The 14,994-nt window shown below is 41.1% G+C and overlaps 1 protein-coding gene across 8 annotated transcripts in view; it reads left to right on the top strand.

The window, feature by feature from the left end:
- The window catches only part of cc2d1b (coiled-coil and C2 domain containing 1B), a 167,405-nt gene that overhangs the window by 51,933 nt on the left and 100,478 nt on the right, over nt 1–14,994 (top strand). For all 8 annotated transcript variants that reach the window (XR_011357855.1, XR_011357856.1, XM_069938670.1 and 5 more), the window contains one exon: nt 12,999–13,106. Coding sequence is in view for 6 of the 8 variants with exons in the window: in XM_069938670.1 (XP_069794771.1) it covers nt 12,999–13,106 (108 nt within the window). In the remaining 2 variants the exon portion in view is untranslated. The remainder of the gene's footprint in view (nt 1–12,998; nt 13,107–14,994) is intronic.

The following is a 14,994-nucleotide window of genomic DNA, read 5'->3' as shown; positions in this document are numbered from 1 at the left end:
GAGGGTATAGGCTTATTTCCATGTGATGAGTGTGATTGGTGGTTTAATAGTTTCTGAAGTTCAAATGTGTCCAACGAGGCATCCAGGCTGAGTTGTGCAGTTGTTGTTTCAGCAAGGTTGCATTCTGTTGGTCGCAACTAGTTAGCATGCCTGGTCCAACTTGTACATGGTAGAGAATATCTCCAATTTTTCTTAGGGTTCTCCCCAGCTGGCATTCATCTGTATTTCTGCACCAACCCACATTGACCATCATAAAATTTGCTTTCTTTGGATCCATGCCACTGTTGTTTCATATCATACTCTCATGGTCCAGATTCTGGTCTTTGTGGAAATATGGCATCATATGGCGCTCGTACTTTCCTACCAAAGAGGTTTTCAGCAGGCGAAGGGCCACCTGGAGTTTGTGGGTTTGAGTGATCCTGTAACAAGAATGTCTGCAGGGTCTCCTCCGTTTGACCATCCCCCTTGGCTTTGTTCAGAACTCGTTTGAATGTATCTACAAAACATTTTGTTTGACCATTGGACTGAGGATGATATGGAGGCGAGTGAATATGTATGATGCCATATTGCTTGCAAAAAAAATTAAAGCCGGCTGCAGTGAATTGTGTCCCATTGTTTGAAACTAATGTTGCAGGAGAACTAAAGCGATTGAATATGGACTTGAGTTCCAGGATTGTAGCCAATGCAGTTGGTCAGGCCTCTTTGATCTCAGGCCATTTGGAGTATGCGTCCACTACAATTAGGTGGTACTCCCCATTAATTGGTCCTGCATAGTCAATATGAAGACAATTCCATGGCCCACTGGTTTGAGGCCAGGAATGTAGATTTGTCTTAACAGGGAAGCACATCAGATACATGACCATGTCAGTTATTCAATCTGGTCATCCATCAGAGGCCAATAAACATAGCTTCATGCAAGGGTTTTCCCTCAGTTCATTCCAGGATGTCCACTGTGAAACTGTTTGAGGATTGCAGATTGCAGAACTTTGGGAATCACAATCCTTTCTGCAAACAAAAGGCAGCCATTAGTGATTGTCAATGATTCCCGTCTTTTGAAGAATGACTGGATTTCCATTGGTGGACAAATTTTTGGCCTGAATGATGATAACGCATTATCTCTTGTAGGAGGTCATTGTCGCTTGTTGCTTGTCTGACCCTTTTGCTATGACCGGCAGTGGGTTAATAACATCTTTGAATACCAAATGACAAGAATATCCTCCGCTCTGTTCCTTGCTCGCTAATGAGTCATGACAATGCATTTGCTTGCCCAATACTTGTCAGCAAGCATTTAATTTTGAAGTCATAACGAAGTAGCATGGTTGCCCATCTTTGCAGACAGTTTGCCATGTAAATTGAACCAAATACTGCAAGGAGCAGCTTGTGATCTGACAGAAGACTGAATTACAGTCCATAGAGCATTTTATGGAATTTCTTCACTGCAAAAATGATTGATAGAGCTTCCTTTTCAAATAGTCCATAGTTATGCTCTACTATTGTTAGAGAGCATGCTGAGGGTGCTATGACCTTTTGATTCCCATCTGGGAATATGTGAGAAATGACTGCACCCACCCCAGACTGTGATGCATCTGAAGCTAGGACAGTCTCCAAGTTTGGATCGTAGTGCATCAAAAGAAGGTTCGAGTTTAGCATAGACTTAACTTGATTGAACGACTTGACATTTTGATGTCCATTTCCATTTGCTACCCATGGTAAGGAGCTTGCTGAGTGAGTCATGGAGTTTATGCATCTCTGACAGAAATTAACTGTAGTGACTGACAAGATCTGGGAATGAACGTAGTGTGGGCACATCTGTGGGTGCAGGCATGCACTTGACAGCGTCAATGTTTTGTGGATCTGGCCAACGTCCATGACCGTCAATGAAGAAACCAAGTTATTTCTGGATGCACTCAAAAACCATAGTCTTTATGCGGGACAGAATGCAATCAAAATGATCGAACAATTCTTAAGCATGTGCTCCCATTACCAGGATGTCATTGAGGTACACTGAAACTCCTAGAACATAGTTCAGCATTGTTGAAAGATAGCTGGAGAGGTCATCACTCCAAATGGTAGACATGTGCATTGGGACAGTCCACAGTGCAGGTTGATAGTTAGCAGTTCCTTAGATTCATCTTCAATCTCCATCTGTAGATAAGCCTCTGCTAAGTCAATCTTCACAAAGCATTTGTCACCATTAAATTTAGTGAAGAGGTCATCATGCAATGGCAGTGGCTATTGATGGTTGTCCGATGCTGCATTCAGCCTAGTTGAGAAATCAGTACATAGTCGCATTGAGCCATTCGATTTTTTTTTTAACCACCATGATAGGTGCAACCCATGATGAGTAGTTGGCCTGTTCATTTATTCCTTCATGTTGCAGCCGTTCCAATTCTTGCTCAACTTCTTGCAGTGCTGCGTATGGGACTGGTAGTTTTGGCTTGAAAGTCGGTTTCACGTTTGACAGAGTTTTACTTTCATTTTAGTGGAAAATAACGTTGTATGATGTTGCTTTAGCTGTACCAGCAACTTTTGTTGGGTATTTGCCACTTGCAGCTTGTGGCAAGTATTGTTGAGTGGCCAGTCCAGAAGGTTCAACCTTTCGATTCAGTCAAGACCCATGAGATTCAGGTTAGGACATTTTTATCAGATAACGCGGTCCATTTTCTTTTGGCGCTGTTTAAGGTGAGAGAACAGTCATCTGAACCTAACAACTCCAAGATTCCACCCCCCCCCCCGGAAGCGTTCCTTGCCATGTTTTTGGTTAGAGTCACCTCTGGCTGACCAATCATTTTCTTTGATATTGGGGTAATACCAGACCCTGTATCAATTTGAAGCCTCACTGGGATGCCATTAATGTGCACTTTCACATATTTCCTACATTTGGCATTAGCCACCTTGAAGGTTGCTGTGATAGGTTTCACTTTTGAGGGTGAAGTGAACTTATCAGGTGTTTTCCGTCTACAAGCTCTACAGCATTCTGCTTTATGCCCTAGGTGCTTGCACTTACTGCAGTGTTGACGTCTGTACCAGCAGTCAAGAGCTTAATACCACTCATTGCAGTTCTAACAGGCACTAGGTGGTTTGGCTGGGCAGGTCACACTTTTGTTTTATTTAGCGGAGTTTTCTTATTTGACTGGACACAGCCGCTTGAAGATGGGTGTGCCACTTCCACCATTTTGCTGTCATGTTTCAGATTAATTAAGTGTTAGCATTTGGCTGGTAATCTTTGAAGAATCATATCTGACTCTTGCTCAATGTTCGCTAGGAAACGTGTTCTGAAGTCAGCAGCTTGGTGCGACTGCATTCCCGCTACAAAGACTAGACACTTAAACTGGTCTTCAGTCAGCATAGGGAATTTAAAATGCCCACACTGTCAATTCACCATACTTGCATGTGTTACAAAATCTTCGGAATCTTTCTTGGATATTTTGAGGCAGTGATACCGAATGTTGAACAGTGATGCTTACTCATTGAATATCTCTGCCAACACATTAAGTATTTTCCCGGAAGCTGAGCTCATGGGGAAGATTTGGGAGAATGAAGTTTGTGTAGTGCTCATGTTCTCTAGTGTCTAACTTCTGCAAAAACAGCCTAATTTTCTACACATCAAAGTAGACTGCAAATAAGTCTTCATACTTTTTGAACCAAGTTTCAAATATGCTTGACTCTGGGTCAAATGAGAACACAGTAATAGAGTTCATTAAAGCATCTGCCGAATTTGAATTAACTTCAGGCTCACCTTCTATAATGGCTGGAATCCCAACGGACATTTTCTGTGCCAGCTGGTCAATTAGCCTCTTGTATTTCTTCAAAATTAGCCTGCAACTGTTCCATTGTCAACTCGTTGCCAAAATGTTGTAAATGTGCCAAATGTTTGTGTTGTGCGCATGTTATGTGGAATACAAGCTTCCACCTCATTAGACCTGGAGAGAAACAAATCCAAAGAATGAACCTTTTTATTTACAATTAGAGAACTAGTTCTAGTATTTACAATGCCTTTGGTCCCGAGGGAACTCTCGCGAGCCATCTCCCACACATGTGACTGGATTAGTTGATTGATAGCTCAAGTCCCAAGAACCGATAACACCCACTCCTGGGAACGGTGAGGTCACTCTGTTTAGGGCACCCTAGCAAAAATTATTCCAAAGTCCGGAATGTGTGGCATGTGTCTGATCCCAACGATCCTGGATAAAAGGTTAGGCACCTGTAGCATCATCTCCTTTACCTACTGTGAAAATACCCTTTTGCCTAAATTTTTAATTTTATATTCTGCATAGGAAATGCTCTGCTTAAATATTTCTGAACAAAACCATTTTTAAAGGTAAATAAAAATAGAGGGATGCAAGAAATCTGGAAAAAAAAACTACAAAATGCTTGAAAAGGAGTGCCGGTAAATTGTTGGGAAGAGAAACCATAAGACCAAAAGACATGAGCAGAGAACCATATAACATTACAGCACAGAAACAGACCTTTTGGTCCTTCCAGTTCGTGCCAAACTTATTATTTCACCTAGTCCCACTGACCTGCACCTAGTGCATAGCCCTCCATACCCTTCCCATACAGGTAACTGTACAAATTTTTCTTAAATGTTATAATTGAGCCTGCATTCACCACCTCATCTGGCAGCTTGATCCATACTCCCACCACTCTCTGAGTGAAGAAGTTCCCCCTAATGTTCTCCCTAAACCTTTCCTCTTTCACCTTTAATCCATGTCCTTTGGTTTGCATCTTCATCTACCCTCAGTGGAATAAGCCTACTCACATTTACTCTGTTTAGACCTCTGTAATTTTAAATACCTCTAACAAATCTCCCCTCATTCTTCAACGCTCCAAAGAATAAAGTCTTAACCTGTTTAACCTTTTCCTGAAACTCAGATCTTGAAGTCCAGGAAACATCCTAGTAAATCTTCTTGCACTCTTTCAATCTTATTGATATCTTTATTGTAGTTAAGTGACCAAACCTGCACAAAATATTCCAAATTTGGCCTTACCAATGTCTTAGACAACTTTACTGTAACATCTCAACCCCTATACTCAATACTTTGATTTATGAAGGCCATATTTATTGGTATTTATGAATACCAAAAGCTTTCTTTACAACCCTATCTACTTATGATTCCACTTTCAGGGAATTGTGTATCTGTATTCCAAGATACCTCTCTTACTCCGCACTCCTCAGTGTCTTAATATTTACCGTGTATGTCATTTCTTGGCTTGTCTATCCAAATTGACAAATTACACTTGTCTGCATTAAATTTCATCTGCCATTTTTCAGCCCATTTTCCTGGCTGGTCCAGATCCCTCTGCAAGCTTTGAAAGTTTTTCTCACTGTCCACACCTCTAATCTTTGTGTCATCTGCAAATTTGCTGATCCATTTTATCACATTATCATCCAGATCATTGATATAGATGGTAAACAATTGTCCCAGCACCAATCCCTGAGACACACAACTTGTCATAGGCCTCCAGTCTCCACTTTCACTCTTTGGCTTCTCCCACGTATCCAATGTCGAATCCAGTTGACTACCTCCCCATGAATACCTAGCATCTGAACCTTCCTGACTAACCTCCTATGTGAGACTTTGTCAGAGGCCTTTCTAAAGTCCATGTAGACAACATCCACAGCCTTTCCTGCTAATTTCCTTAGCACAACCTACCACCCACAAGGCCATGTTAACTATCTGTAATCAGTCCCTGGCTATCCAAATACTTGTATATCTGATCATTTAGAACACCTTCCAATAACTTGCCTACTACTGACATCAGGCTAACCAGCCTATAATATCCAGGGTTACTTTTGGAGCCTTTTTTAAACAACAGAATAATATGAACTACCCTCCAATTCTCTGGCACCACACACATGGCTAAGGACATTTTAAATATTTCCGCCAGAGCCCCTGCACTTTTACTCTAGCTCCCTCAAGGTCCGAGGGAGTATCTTGTCAAGCCCTGGGGATTTATTCACCCATATATGCTTCAGGATAGTAAGCACCTCCTCCTATTTAATCTGTATAGGTTCCATAACTGCACTGCTTGCTTTCCTTACTTGTTTGGACTCTGCCAGTTTCCTAAGTAAGCGCAGATGCAAAAACCTCATGTAAGGTCTCTCTCATCTCTTTTGGCTCCATACATAGCTGACCAGTCTGATCTTCAAGGGAATCAATTTTGTCCATGACTATCCATTTGCTCTGAATATACCTATAAAGCCCTTAGGATTTTCCTTCACATTGTCTGCCAAAGCAACCTCATGTATTCTTTTAGCCTTCCTGATTTCTTTCTTGAGTTCTTCTTGCATTTTTTTATACTCAAGTACCTCATTTGCTCCGTGTTGCCTATATCTGCTATACATCCTCCCTCTTCTTCCAAACAGATCCCCAATATTTCTTGAAAACCAAGGGTCCCTATGCCTGTTTACTTTGCCTTTAATCCTAACCGGAACATATCAACTCTGTTCTCAAAATTTCACCTTTGAGGGTCTTCCACTTACCTCGTGCATCCTTATCCCAATCCACATTTTCTAGATCCTTTCTCATTTCCTCAAAACTGGCCTTTCTCCAATTAAGAATCTCAGCCTGAGGCCCAGACATAATTAACTTGAAACTAATAGCATTATGATCACTGGACCCAAAATGTTCCCCTACACATTCTTCTGTCATCTGTCCTGTCTGGTTCCCTAATAGAAGATCTAGTATTGTGCTCTAGTTGGTTCCTCTATATATTGATTTAGAATACTTTCCTGAAGTCATTTGACAAACTCCAAGCCATCCAGCCCTTTTACAGTATGGAAGTCATAGTCAATATGTGGAAAGTTAAAATCTCCTATTACAACTCAGCCCATAGAATCTGCCCCATCATTTAATCATGAACGAAGATCCAACTGCACTGGGTAGGTCACGACTCCAGAATGGAGGACCATCGCCTTCCCAAGATCGTGTTATATGGCGAGCTCTCCACTGGCCACCGAGACAGAGGTGCACCAAAGAAGAGGTACAAGGACTGCCTAAAGAAATCTCTTGGTGCCTGCCACATTGACCATCGCCAGTGGGCTGATATCGGCTCAAACTGTGCATCTTGGCGCCTCACAGTTCGGTGGACAGCAACCTCCTTTGAAGAAGACCGCAGAGCCCACCTCACTGTCAAAAGACAAAGGAGGAAAAACCCAACACCCAACCCCAACCAACCAATTATCCCTTGCAACCGCTGCAACCGTGTCTGCCTGTCCCGCATCGGACTTGTCAGCCACAAACGAGCCTGTAGCTGACGTGGACATTACCCCTCCATAAATCTTCATCCGTGAAGCCAAGCCAAAGAGAAAAAGAAGAGAATCTATTTTCCCACACAGCCCTACTCCCAGCCTTCTCTCCATAACCTTTGATGACCTGGCTAATCAAGAACCTATCAATCTCTGCTTTAAATCCATCCATCACCTGGCCTCAACAACCACCTGGGGCAACAAATTCCACATATTTTCCATCCTCTGGCTGAAGAAATTCCTATGCATCTCTTTTCTAAACAATGAAGTTATACCCTCTTGTCCAAGAAACTCCCACCATGGGAAGCAATCTTTCTGCATCTACTCTGTTCACGCCTTTTAACATTTGAAATATTTTAGTGAGACTCTTTCCTCCCCCCCCCCCCCCCACATTCTCCTAAATTGCAATGAATACAGACCAAGATCTGTCAAACATTCCTCATATTATATCCTTTACATTCTCGGAATTGTGCCTTCACAAATTTCACTCGAGACAAAAATTGAGAACAAAGAACATTTATTTTACAACAATGCAAAGTTGGGTGCTTCCCCTTACCCTGGGAATACACACACATACTGGGACTTACCCAACTTTTTATACATTCCATTTCAGTACAGAGGTACCTCCCCCCTTAACATTCTTCTGCCTCCTGGATTGGTTTAGCAGTAGGTAATCTTGCTATGTGCAGTTTATGTGCCTTTCTGTAAACTTGTTTACCAGGAAGTGTCATATCTTTGTTCTTATTCATTAATCTCAACCCCCAGGACTTGCTAAATCTATCTACTTGCTATAAGACCCCTATTCTATTATACTTGCTTAACCCTTCCTCACATTCCATTCTTGCTTAACCCATCATAATTCATTCCCAATTAGCACTTGCTTGACTCCCCATATTCCATTATCCCTTACAATATGAATCTCCTTTTAACCCTCTCCAACATCAGCACATCCTTTCTTGATTGAGGAGCCCAGAACTGCTCCGTGAGGTCTTACCAGTGCATTATAAACCCTCAATATCACAACCCTGCTCTTGTATTCTATTCCTCTTCAAATGACTGCCAGCATTGCATTTGCCTTTTTCAAAACTGACTCAACATGCAAGTTTCCCTTCAGGCATGAGGACTCCCAGGTCCCTTTGTATTTGGGTATTTTCAATTTTCTCCCCATTTAAAAAAAAATATTCTGCCCATTTATTTTTCTTCTACCAAAGTGCATAACTGTACACTTCCCAACATTATATTTCATTTGCCTCTTCCCTGACCATTCTTTTAATCTTCAACACTACCTGCTCCTTCACCTTCTGCAAACTTGGCCACAAAGCCATTTATTCCATAATCCAAATCATTAATATGCAACACCAAAAGAAGTGGCCCCAACACTGACTCCTTTCCACAAACCACTTTGTTCTTATATCTATATTTTCTTATTTTGAATAAAGATAATTTACTTGGAAGCAAATCAAATTTGATATGGTTAGAGTTATTTCTAAGTATTTTGCATTGTGCCATAGATACTAGTTATTATTTAAAGATTCAATATCCCTTTTTTAAAAAAAGTTACTCTCAAATTTAATATTTTGGTTCTTTTTGAATGTAGCATGAACAATTTGTGTATTGGGATATTGAGTACCTGAAGTGTACCCTTGTGACATAACCAAATGTAATCTTGAAGTTTACACATTTGTATTTATTCTAAATGAGTTTTTGGATTGGTCCATAAATAGAAATCACAGCTGAAGAATTTTTTTTGACCCCTTGTGCTGCAAGAGCCCCCACATCCCCTGCTCTCTGCCTACAACATGGCTTAGAGTCCTTTTATGTTGTGCTTTAACCAGTAGATGGTGTGGGAAATAACTTTACAGGTATACCCCCACTTTACAAATACTTGAATTGTGAAAATTTGCTTTTACGAAGAAAGCCATGTTCACTTTGTCGAAAGGATTTGAATGGGTTTTTGTTGTTACGAAAATAGCCTCCAATAGTAGTGAATGGGTCTTCGCTTTGTGCCATTTTGGCTTATGAAAGGTTTCCTAGCCAACCTGGCTAATTAACTAATGTCTTCATTATAATTTGATTTTTTTCATAAGCTGTTTGCAAATATGGAATGCCAATTAATTGAGTGTTAAAGGTATATATCATCAAAAGTATATAACACTTAATTTGAATTATTTGCTCAAGTTTATTTGTCAAATAGTAAAATTACAAAATTGCTGGGAGAACTCAGCAGGTCACAAAACACCCATAGGAGATAAAGATGTCTAACCAATGTTTCTAGCCTGAACCCTTTTTTCAAGATATGAGCAAAAAGCAGGCAGGTGCCTGAATAAAAAGGCTGTGGGAGGAAGGAGCATAACTAGGGTATGGCAGGCATGGCACATGCCTGGGGCACCTCCTGCTTAGCACTGCCACCCTGCACATACAAGGAACACATACTGTTTCTTCAACACGGTACACTTATCCTCCTTTCTCATCCTAGCATTCTCTCCCAACTTATACCACACCAAATACAACATGGTGACCACCAAGGCCAGCTCTCGCTAAACCTCATTGTTGCTGTTTATTTTGATGCATTGGCCACCCCTGCCATAGGCACTATTTTGCATAGATATGCCCCTAATGGGAAGATGGAGGAAAGGGCAGATGGAGGAACATAGGCCAACAGACGAAAGGCCATAATTGGTCATGGAGAGGAATGGTGAGAATTGATCAGGGAAGGGGGTGGCTCTGAGTGCAGAGCTGGAGGAAAGGGGAAAAAGAGAGAGAGCGCACAAGAGGAAACCAAAGAAGTCTATAGCCGCTTTCAGGTGGTCAGAATACCCCAACATAAAGCCGTCTAAAATACCCGAATGTGGCTGTTGGGAGGCCACCTGAAAGTGGAGAACCCTGACCCAAGGAGTACTTACCCACCCCTCCTTGGTAGGTGTATTCTCCGCTTCTGAGCGCTACCCCTAGGCACCTGAAAGCGGACGGGACTATGACCACAGTCGACAGGAGTTGACATTTGCTCCGCAGCGCTTCTCCCGCGCAGACCTTTTGGGTGTCAGAACATCTCCTTCAGCTCTGCCACCTGAATGTCACTTCACATACATCAGCAGCTGGCTCCGGAGCAGCATTCTCCCAGCTATTCCACCTGAAAGTGGCTTATGTTAATACCATTTAATTGGAGGATGCCCATTTTTGTATGAGGAGAAGCTTGCAAGGGTTATTGTCCCGGTTCATTCCCAGTAGCAGTGCAACAGAAGACTCTGCTTTCGGGGCTATTTCCGGGACACACATACAGATAGATATCCAGAACTGCTGGAAGAATTTCAACTCTGTGAAAGAAGTGCTTTGGTCTGCCTGAAAATTGTTGATCTTTCAGCACACAGAGGTGTCAGTGAGGGAATGCTACTGACTGGCATATTCTAAGCTGCAGGAATATGTGCTGAGGGACACACTGAGGCTTGGTGGAGCTAACATGAGTGCACTATGGGGAAGGACCACAGTCGAGAGTCCTTCTGTCACCGGATGTTGAGAGACTGAGATTTAGGGGAAGTTGCTCAAACAGCAGAGTGGGGTCAATGGTGTAACTAGACAACTTATGCAAAAATGTTCAATGATGGAATGTAAGGACATGACACTTAGGGTGTGAAGAGACTTGGAATGGTTTACTTTTTTGTGAATAATTTATTGTGAAAGTCTAGATTTTAAATTTTTTTAACCTCCTGTGGGTGTAGAGTGACCTGCTGAGTTCCTCCAGCATTTTTGTGTTTTTACAACAATCATAACATTTGCAGACTTTAGTGCTTCACTTTATTTGTCACATACTGTGAGAAGAGTTCTACAACTTTTGTACTAGAAACAATTAACATTTTTGTCTGGTAGTTGATCATTTTATAAACAATTGTAAGATGCCTCCATTAAAAATGTCCACTACCGTGCACTCCATAATATTTGGTACAAAGACACGTTTTTCCTTTATTTGCTCCTGTGCTCCATAGTTTTATATTTATAATAAAACAATTAATTAAAGTGCACATTACAGTGCACATTCCAGATTTATTCAGGGTTATTTGTATACTTTTTGGTTTGACCATGTAGAAATGACTGCACTTTTTATACAAAGTCCCCTCATTTCAGGGCATCATAATGTTTGGTTGGGACATTTGCTTTCACAGGTATATGTGAGAACTTTGGTATTTTTAATTGCTTCATTGGTACAGATATAAAAGAGCTGGGTTTGCTTTGAAGCTTTTGATCACAGTTTGAGTCTGTCATTGCCATTTTTCTACATGAGGACCAGAGTTGTGCCAATGAAAGTCAGTGGAGCCATTATGAGGCTGAAAAACAAGAATAAAATACTAAGAGACATCATCCAAACCTTTGGATTACTAAAATAAACAGCTTGGAACATCATTAAGAAGAAAGAGCATACCGTTGAACTCAGTAATTGCAAAGGGACTGGTATTTCAAGGAAGACCCTCCACTGCTGATGTCAGAAGAATTCACATCTTAATGAAGAAACCCTCACCCCCCTCCCAAATACATATCCAACAGATCAGAAAGACTCTTCATGATGCAGGTGTGGATACGTCAATGACTATTGTCTGCAGAAGATTTCATGAACAGAAATACGGAGGCTATGTTGCAAGATGCTAAGTCACAAAAAGGATCGCAAGATTACAGTTTGCCAAGAAGTATTAAAAAGAGCCTGCTGAATTCTGGGAAAAAAAGGTTTTGTGGACAAATGAGACCAAGATTAATCTGTATCAGAGTGAGAGCAAAGTGTGGAGGAGTAAAGAACTGCCCAAGATCCAAAGTGTACCACCTTTGTAATGGTTTGCGTCTTGTAATGTAGCCTCTTTATTTCTGTTCATGAAATCTTCAACTTGCAGTAGTCTGACATATCCACGCCCGTCTCCTGAACAACATTCCTAATTTGTTGGACATACATTTGGGGATTTTTCTTCATTATGATGAGAATTCTGTCATCAGCAGTGGAGATCTTCCTTGAAATACTAGCCCTTTCGTGATAACCGAGTTCACTAATGCACTCTTTTTTCTTGATGTTCCAAACTGTTGATTTTGGTAATCCTAAAGTTTGGGTGATGTCTCTTACTGTTCTATTCTTGTTTTTCAGCCTCAATGGCTTATTTGACCTATCATTGGCACAACTCTGGTCCTAATGCTGAAAAGTGGTGACTACAGACTCCATAGGTGATCAAAAGCTTAGAAGCAAGCCTAGCTGTTATATACCTGCACCAATGAAGCAATTAAACATACCTGAGTACTCACAAACACCTGTGAAGGCAAATATCCCAACCTGAAATAAGGGACTATATATAAAAAGTGCTGTAATTTCTACATGGTCAAACCAAAATGTATACAAATAACCTTGAATAAAATCTGGAATGTGCACATGTGAATTGTTTGATTATAAATGTAAAACTGTGGATCACAAGGGCAAATAAAGGAAAAGTGTCTTTGTCCCAAACATTATGTTGGGCATTATGAAGTAATTCCATTTATTTTTTTCCCCTCGTGAACTTAATCCTGTTTAGAGGACCTACAGTTTGCTGGGAAAGAACATGTTTGCCCTATCTTCAAACATAAATTTGTTTTCTTCAAAGCAAGTTGTATTTTACTTTTATTAATTTGTCAATGGTGTAGTAATGAATGTCGTGATAAGATGGGTAATGTGCAAAATCAAAATACTTTGGTTCTATAATTTGCTTAAATTATATAAATAAATTATTTTATATTTAAGGCAGAGTTGAAGGAAGTGATTGGGAATGAGGAGGAAGGTTCTTCAAATTTGACTTCTCCAACAGATACCCCAGTTTCAATAAAGCAACCAACTTTATCTCTGTCTCAGGTAAACATTATTCTAGTATTTGTTCCAACACTATGAATTTAAAACGTGCTACTTTTACCACTTGAGTAACTTGACTTTACTAATTACAATGTAATTTGGAGAATACAGACAGCCTTTAGTTTCTGAAATCTATAGAGCGTTGTAAGAAAAGATTTCTAAACTTGTTTTCTTAAAAAGATAACTATGATTCGATTATATTTTTAAAAATAGAGTTCAGCGAGATAGAAGAATAATGGATATGCTTGGTGAATGATAAGAATTTCTGGTCTCAGGCCATTTTATGATAGAAAATTGCTTCAAATGAAGTACAACATTTGTCAAAAAGTGGTTTTCAATAATGCAAGAAGCTAGATTACACTGTCATCAATGTTTGTAGCAATTTAGGCAAAGTTGAGTGTATTATCTTTCCCTAACTTGTATTCTGTTCACACTTTAACAAAGTAAATCTACTGTGTCTTTCAAGAAGACTTCATCTAGTTTTCAACATAGCCTAATACTTATTTTATATTGGTTAAATTTTAAATTTCGTTTATAAATGTGGTTATGAATTTTTTTTTCTGGTCTGTTAGGGAATTAGAGCTGCAGCTCGATGACCTCAGGCTGGTTAGGGAAACAGAGGTAGTCATAGACAGGAGTTACAGCCAGGTGGTCACGCCAGGGCCACGGGAGGATGAAAGGTGGGTAACTGTTAGGAGAGGGACAAAAGAACGTAAGGTGCCAGAGACGAGCCCTGTGAATGTAACCCTCAGCAATAAGTACGCCTCTTTGAGCACTGTTGAGGGGGACATCAAGGTTGGGGGGAGTGACAGTGGCTGTGCCTCCGGCACGAGGTCGGCCCCTGTAGCTCAGAAAGGGAGGGAAAGGAAGAGGAGGGCAATTGTGGTAGGAGACTCCATAGTTAAGAGGACGGATAGGGGATTCTGCGGACGCAGCAAGGAGAACCGGATGGTGGTTTGCCTCCCTGGTGCCAGGGTCCGAGATGTTGCTGCTCGTGTCCCAGATATCCTAAAGTGGGAGGGACAGGAGCCAGAGGTCGTGGTACATGTAGGTACCAATGACATAGGGAGAATTAGAGAAGAGGTCCTAAAAAGTGAGTACAGGCAGTTAGGTAGGGAGTTAAAAAGAAGGACCGCAAAGGGGGTAATCTCTGGATTACTCCCTGTGCCACGTGACAGTGTGAATAGAAATAGAATGAGGTGGAGGATTAACACGTGGCTGAAGGGGTGGAGTAAGGGACAGGGTTTCAAGTTTCTGGATAACTGGGACCTTTTTTGGGGGAGATGTGACCTGTACAGTAAGGACGGGTTACACTTAAATCCCAGGGGGACCAGAATCCTGGCAGAGGTATTTGCTAGGGCTACTCAGGATCCTTTAAACTAGAATGGTTGGGGGGAGGGAACAAAATAGTACAGAGCAGTAAGGAGAAGGTTAGAATGCAAACAAAGAAAGTTTGTAGTAAGTATTTGAATATGGATGGGCAGGTGATAGAGAAGGGAAATGCTCTGGAAGAAGATGAAGGGCAATTGGCAGGAAAAGTAAATAATGTTGTTCTTAAAGATGAGGGAAAACAGGGATTAAAAATTGGGAAATCCCTGAAATTCATATATTTTAATGCCAGGAGTATTGTAAAAAAGGTGGATGAGCTGAAGGTGTGGATTGATACTTGGAAGTATGATGTGGTAGCGATTAGTGAGACATGGTTGCAGGAGGGATGTGATTGGCAACTGAATATCCCTGGGTTTCGTTGTTTTAGGTGTGATAGAGTCGGAGGGGCAAGAGGAGGTGGGGTTGGATTGCTTGTCAGGGAAAATATTACAGCGGTGCCTAGGAAGGATAGATTAGAGGGCACATCCACGGAGGCTATTTGGGTGGAACTGAGGAGTAGGAA

Source organism: Narcine bancroftii, chromosome 5, assembly GCF_036971445.1.
Source record: "Narcine bancroftii isolate sNarBan1 chromosome 5, sNarBan1.hap1, whole genome shotgun sequence".
NCBI lineage: Eukaryota > Metazoa > Chordata > Chondrichthyes > Torpediniformes > Narcinidae > Narcine > Narcine bancroftii.
Note: the sequence above shows the minus strand (reverse complement) of the source record. Positions and strands in the feature narration are given on the sequence as shown.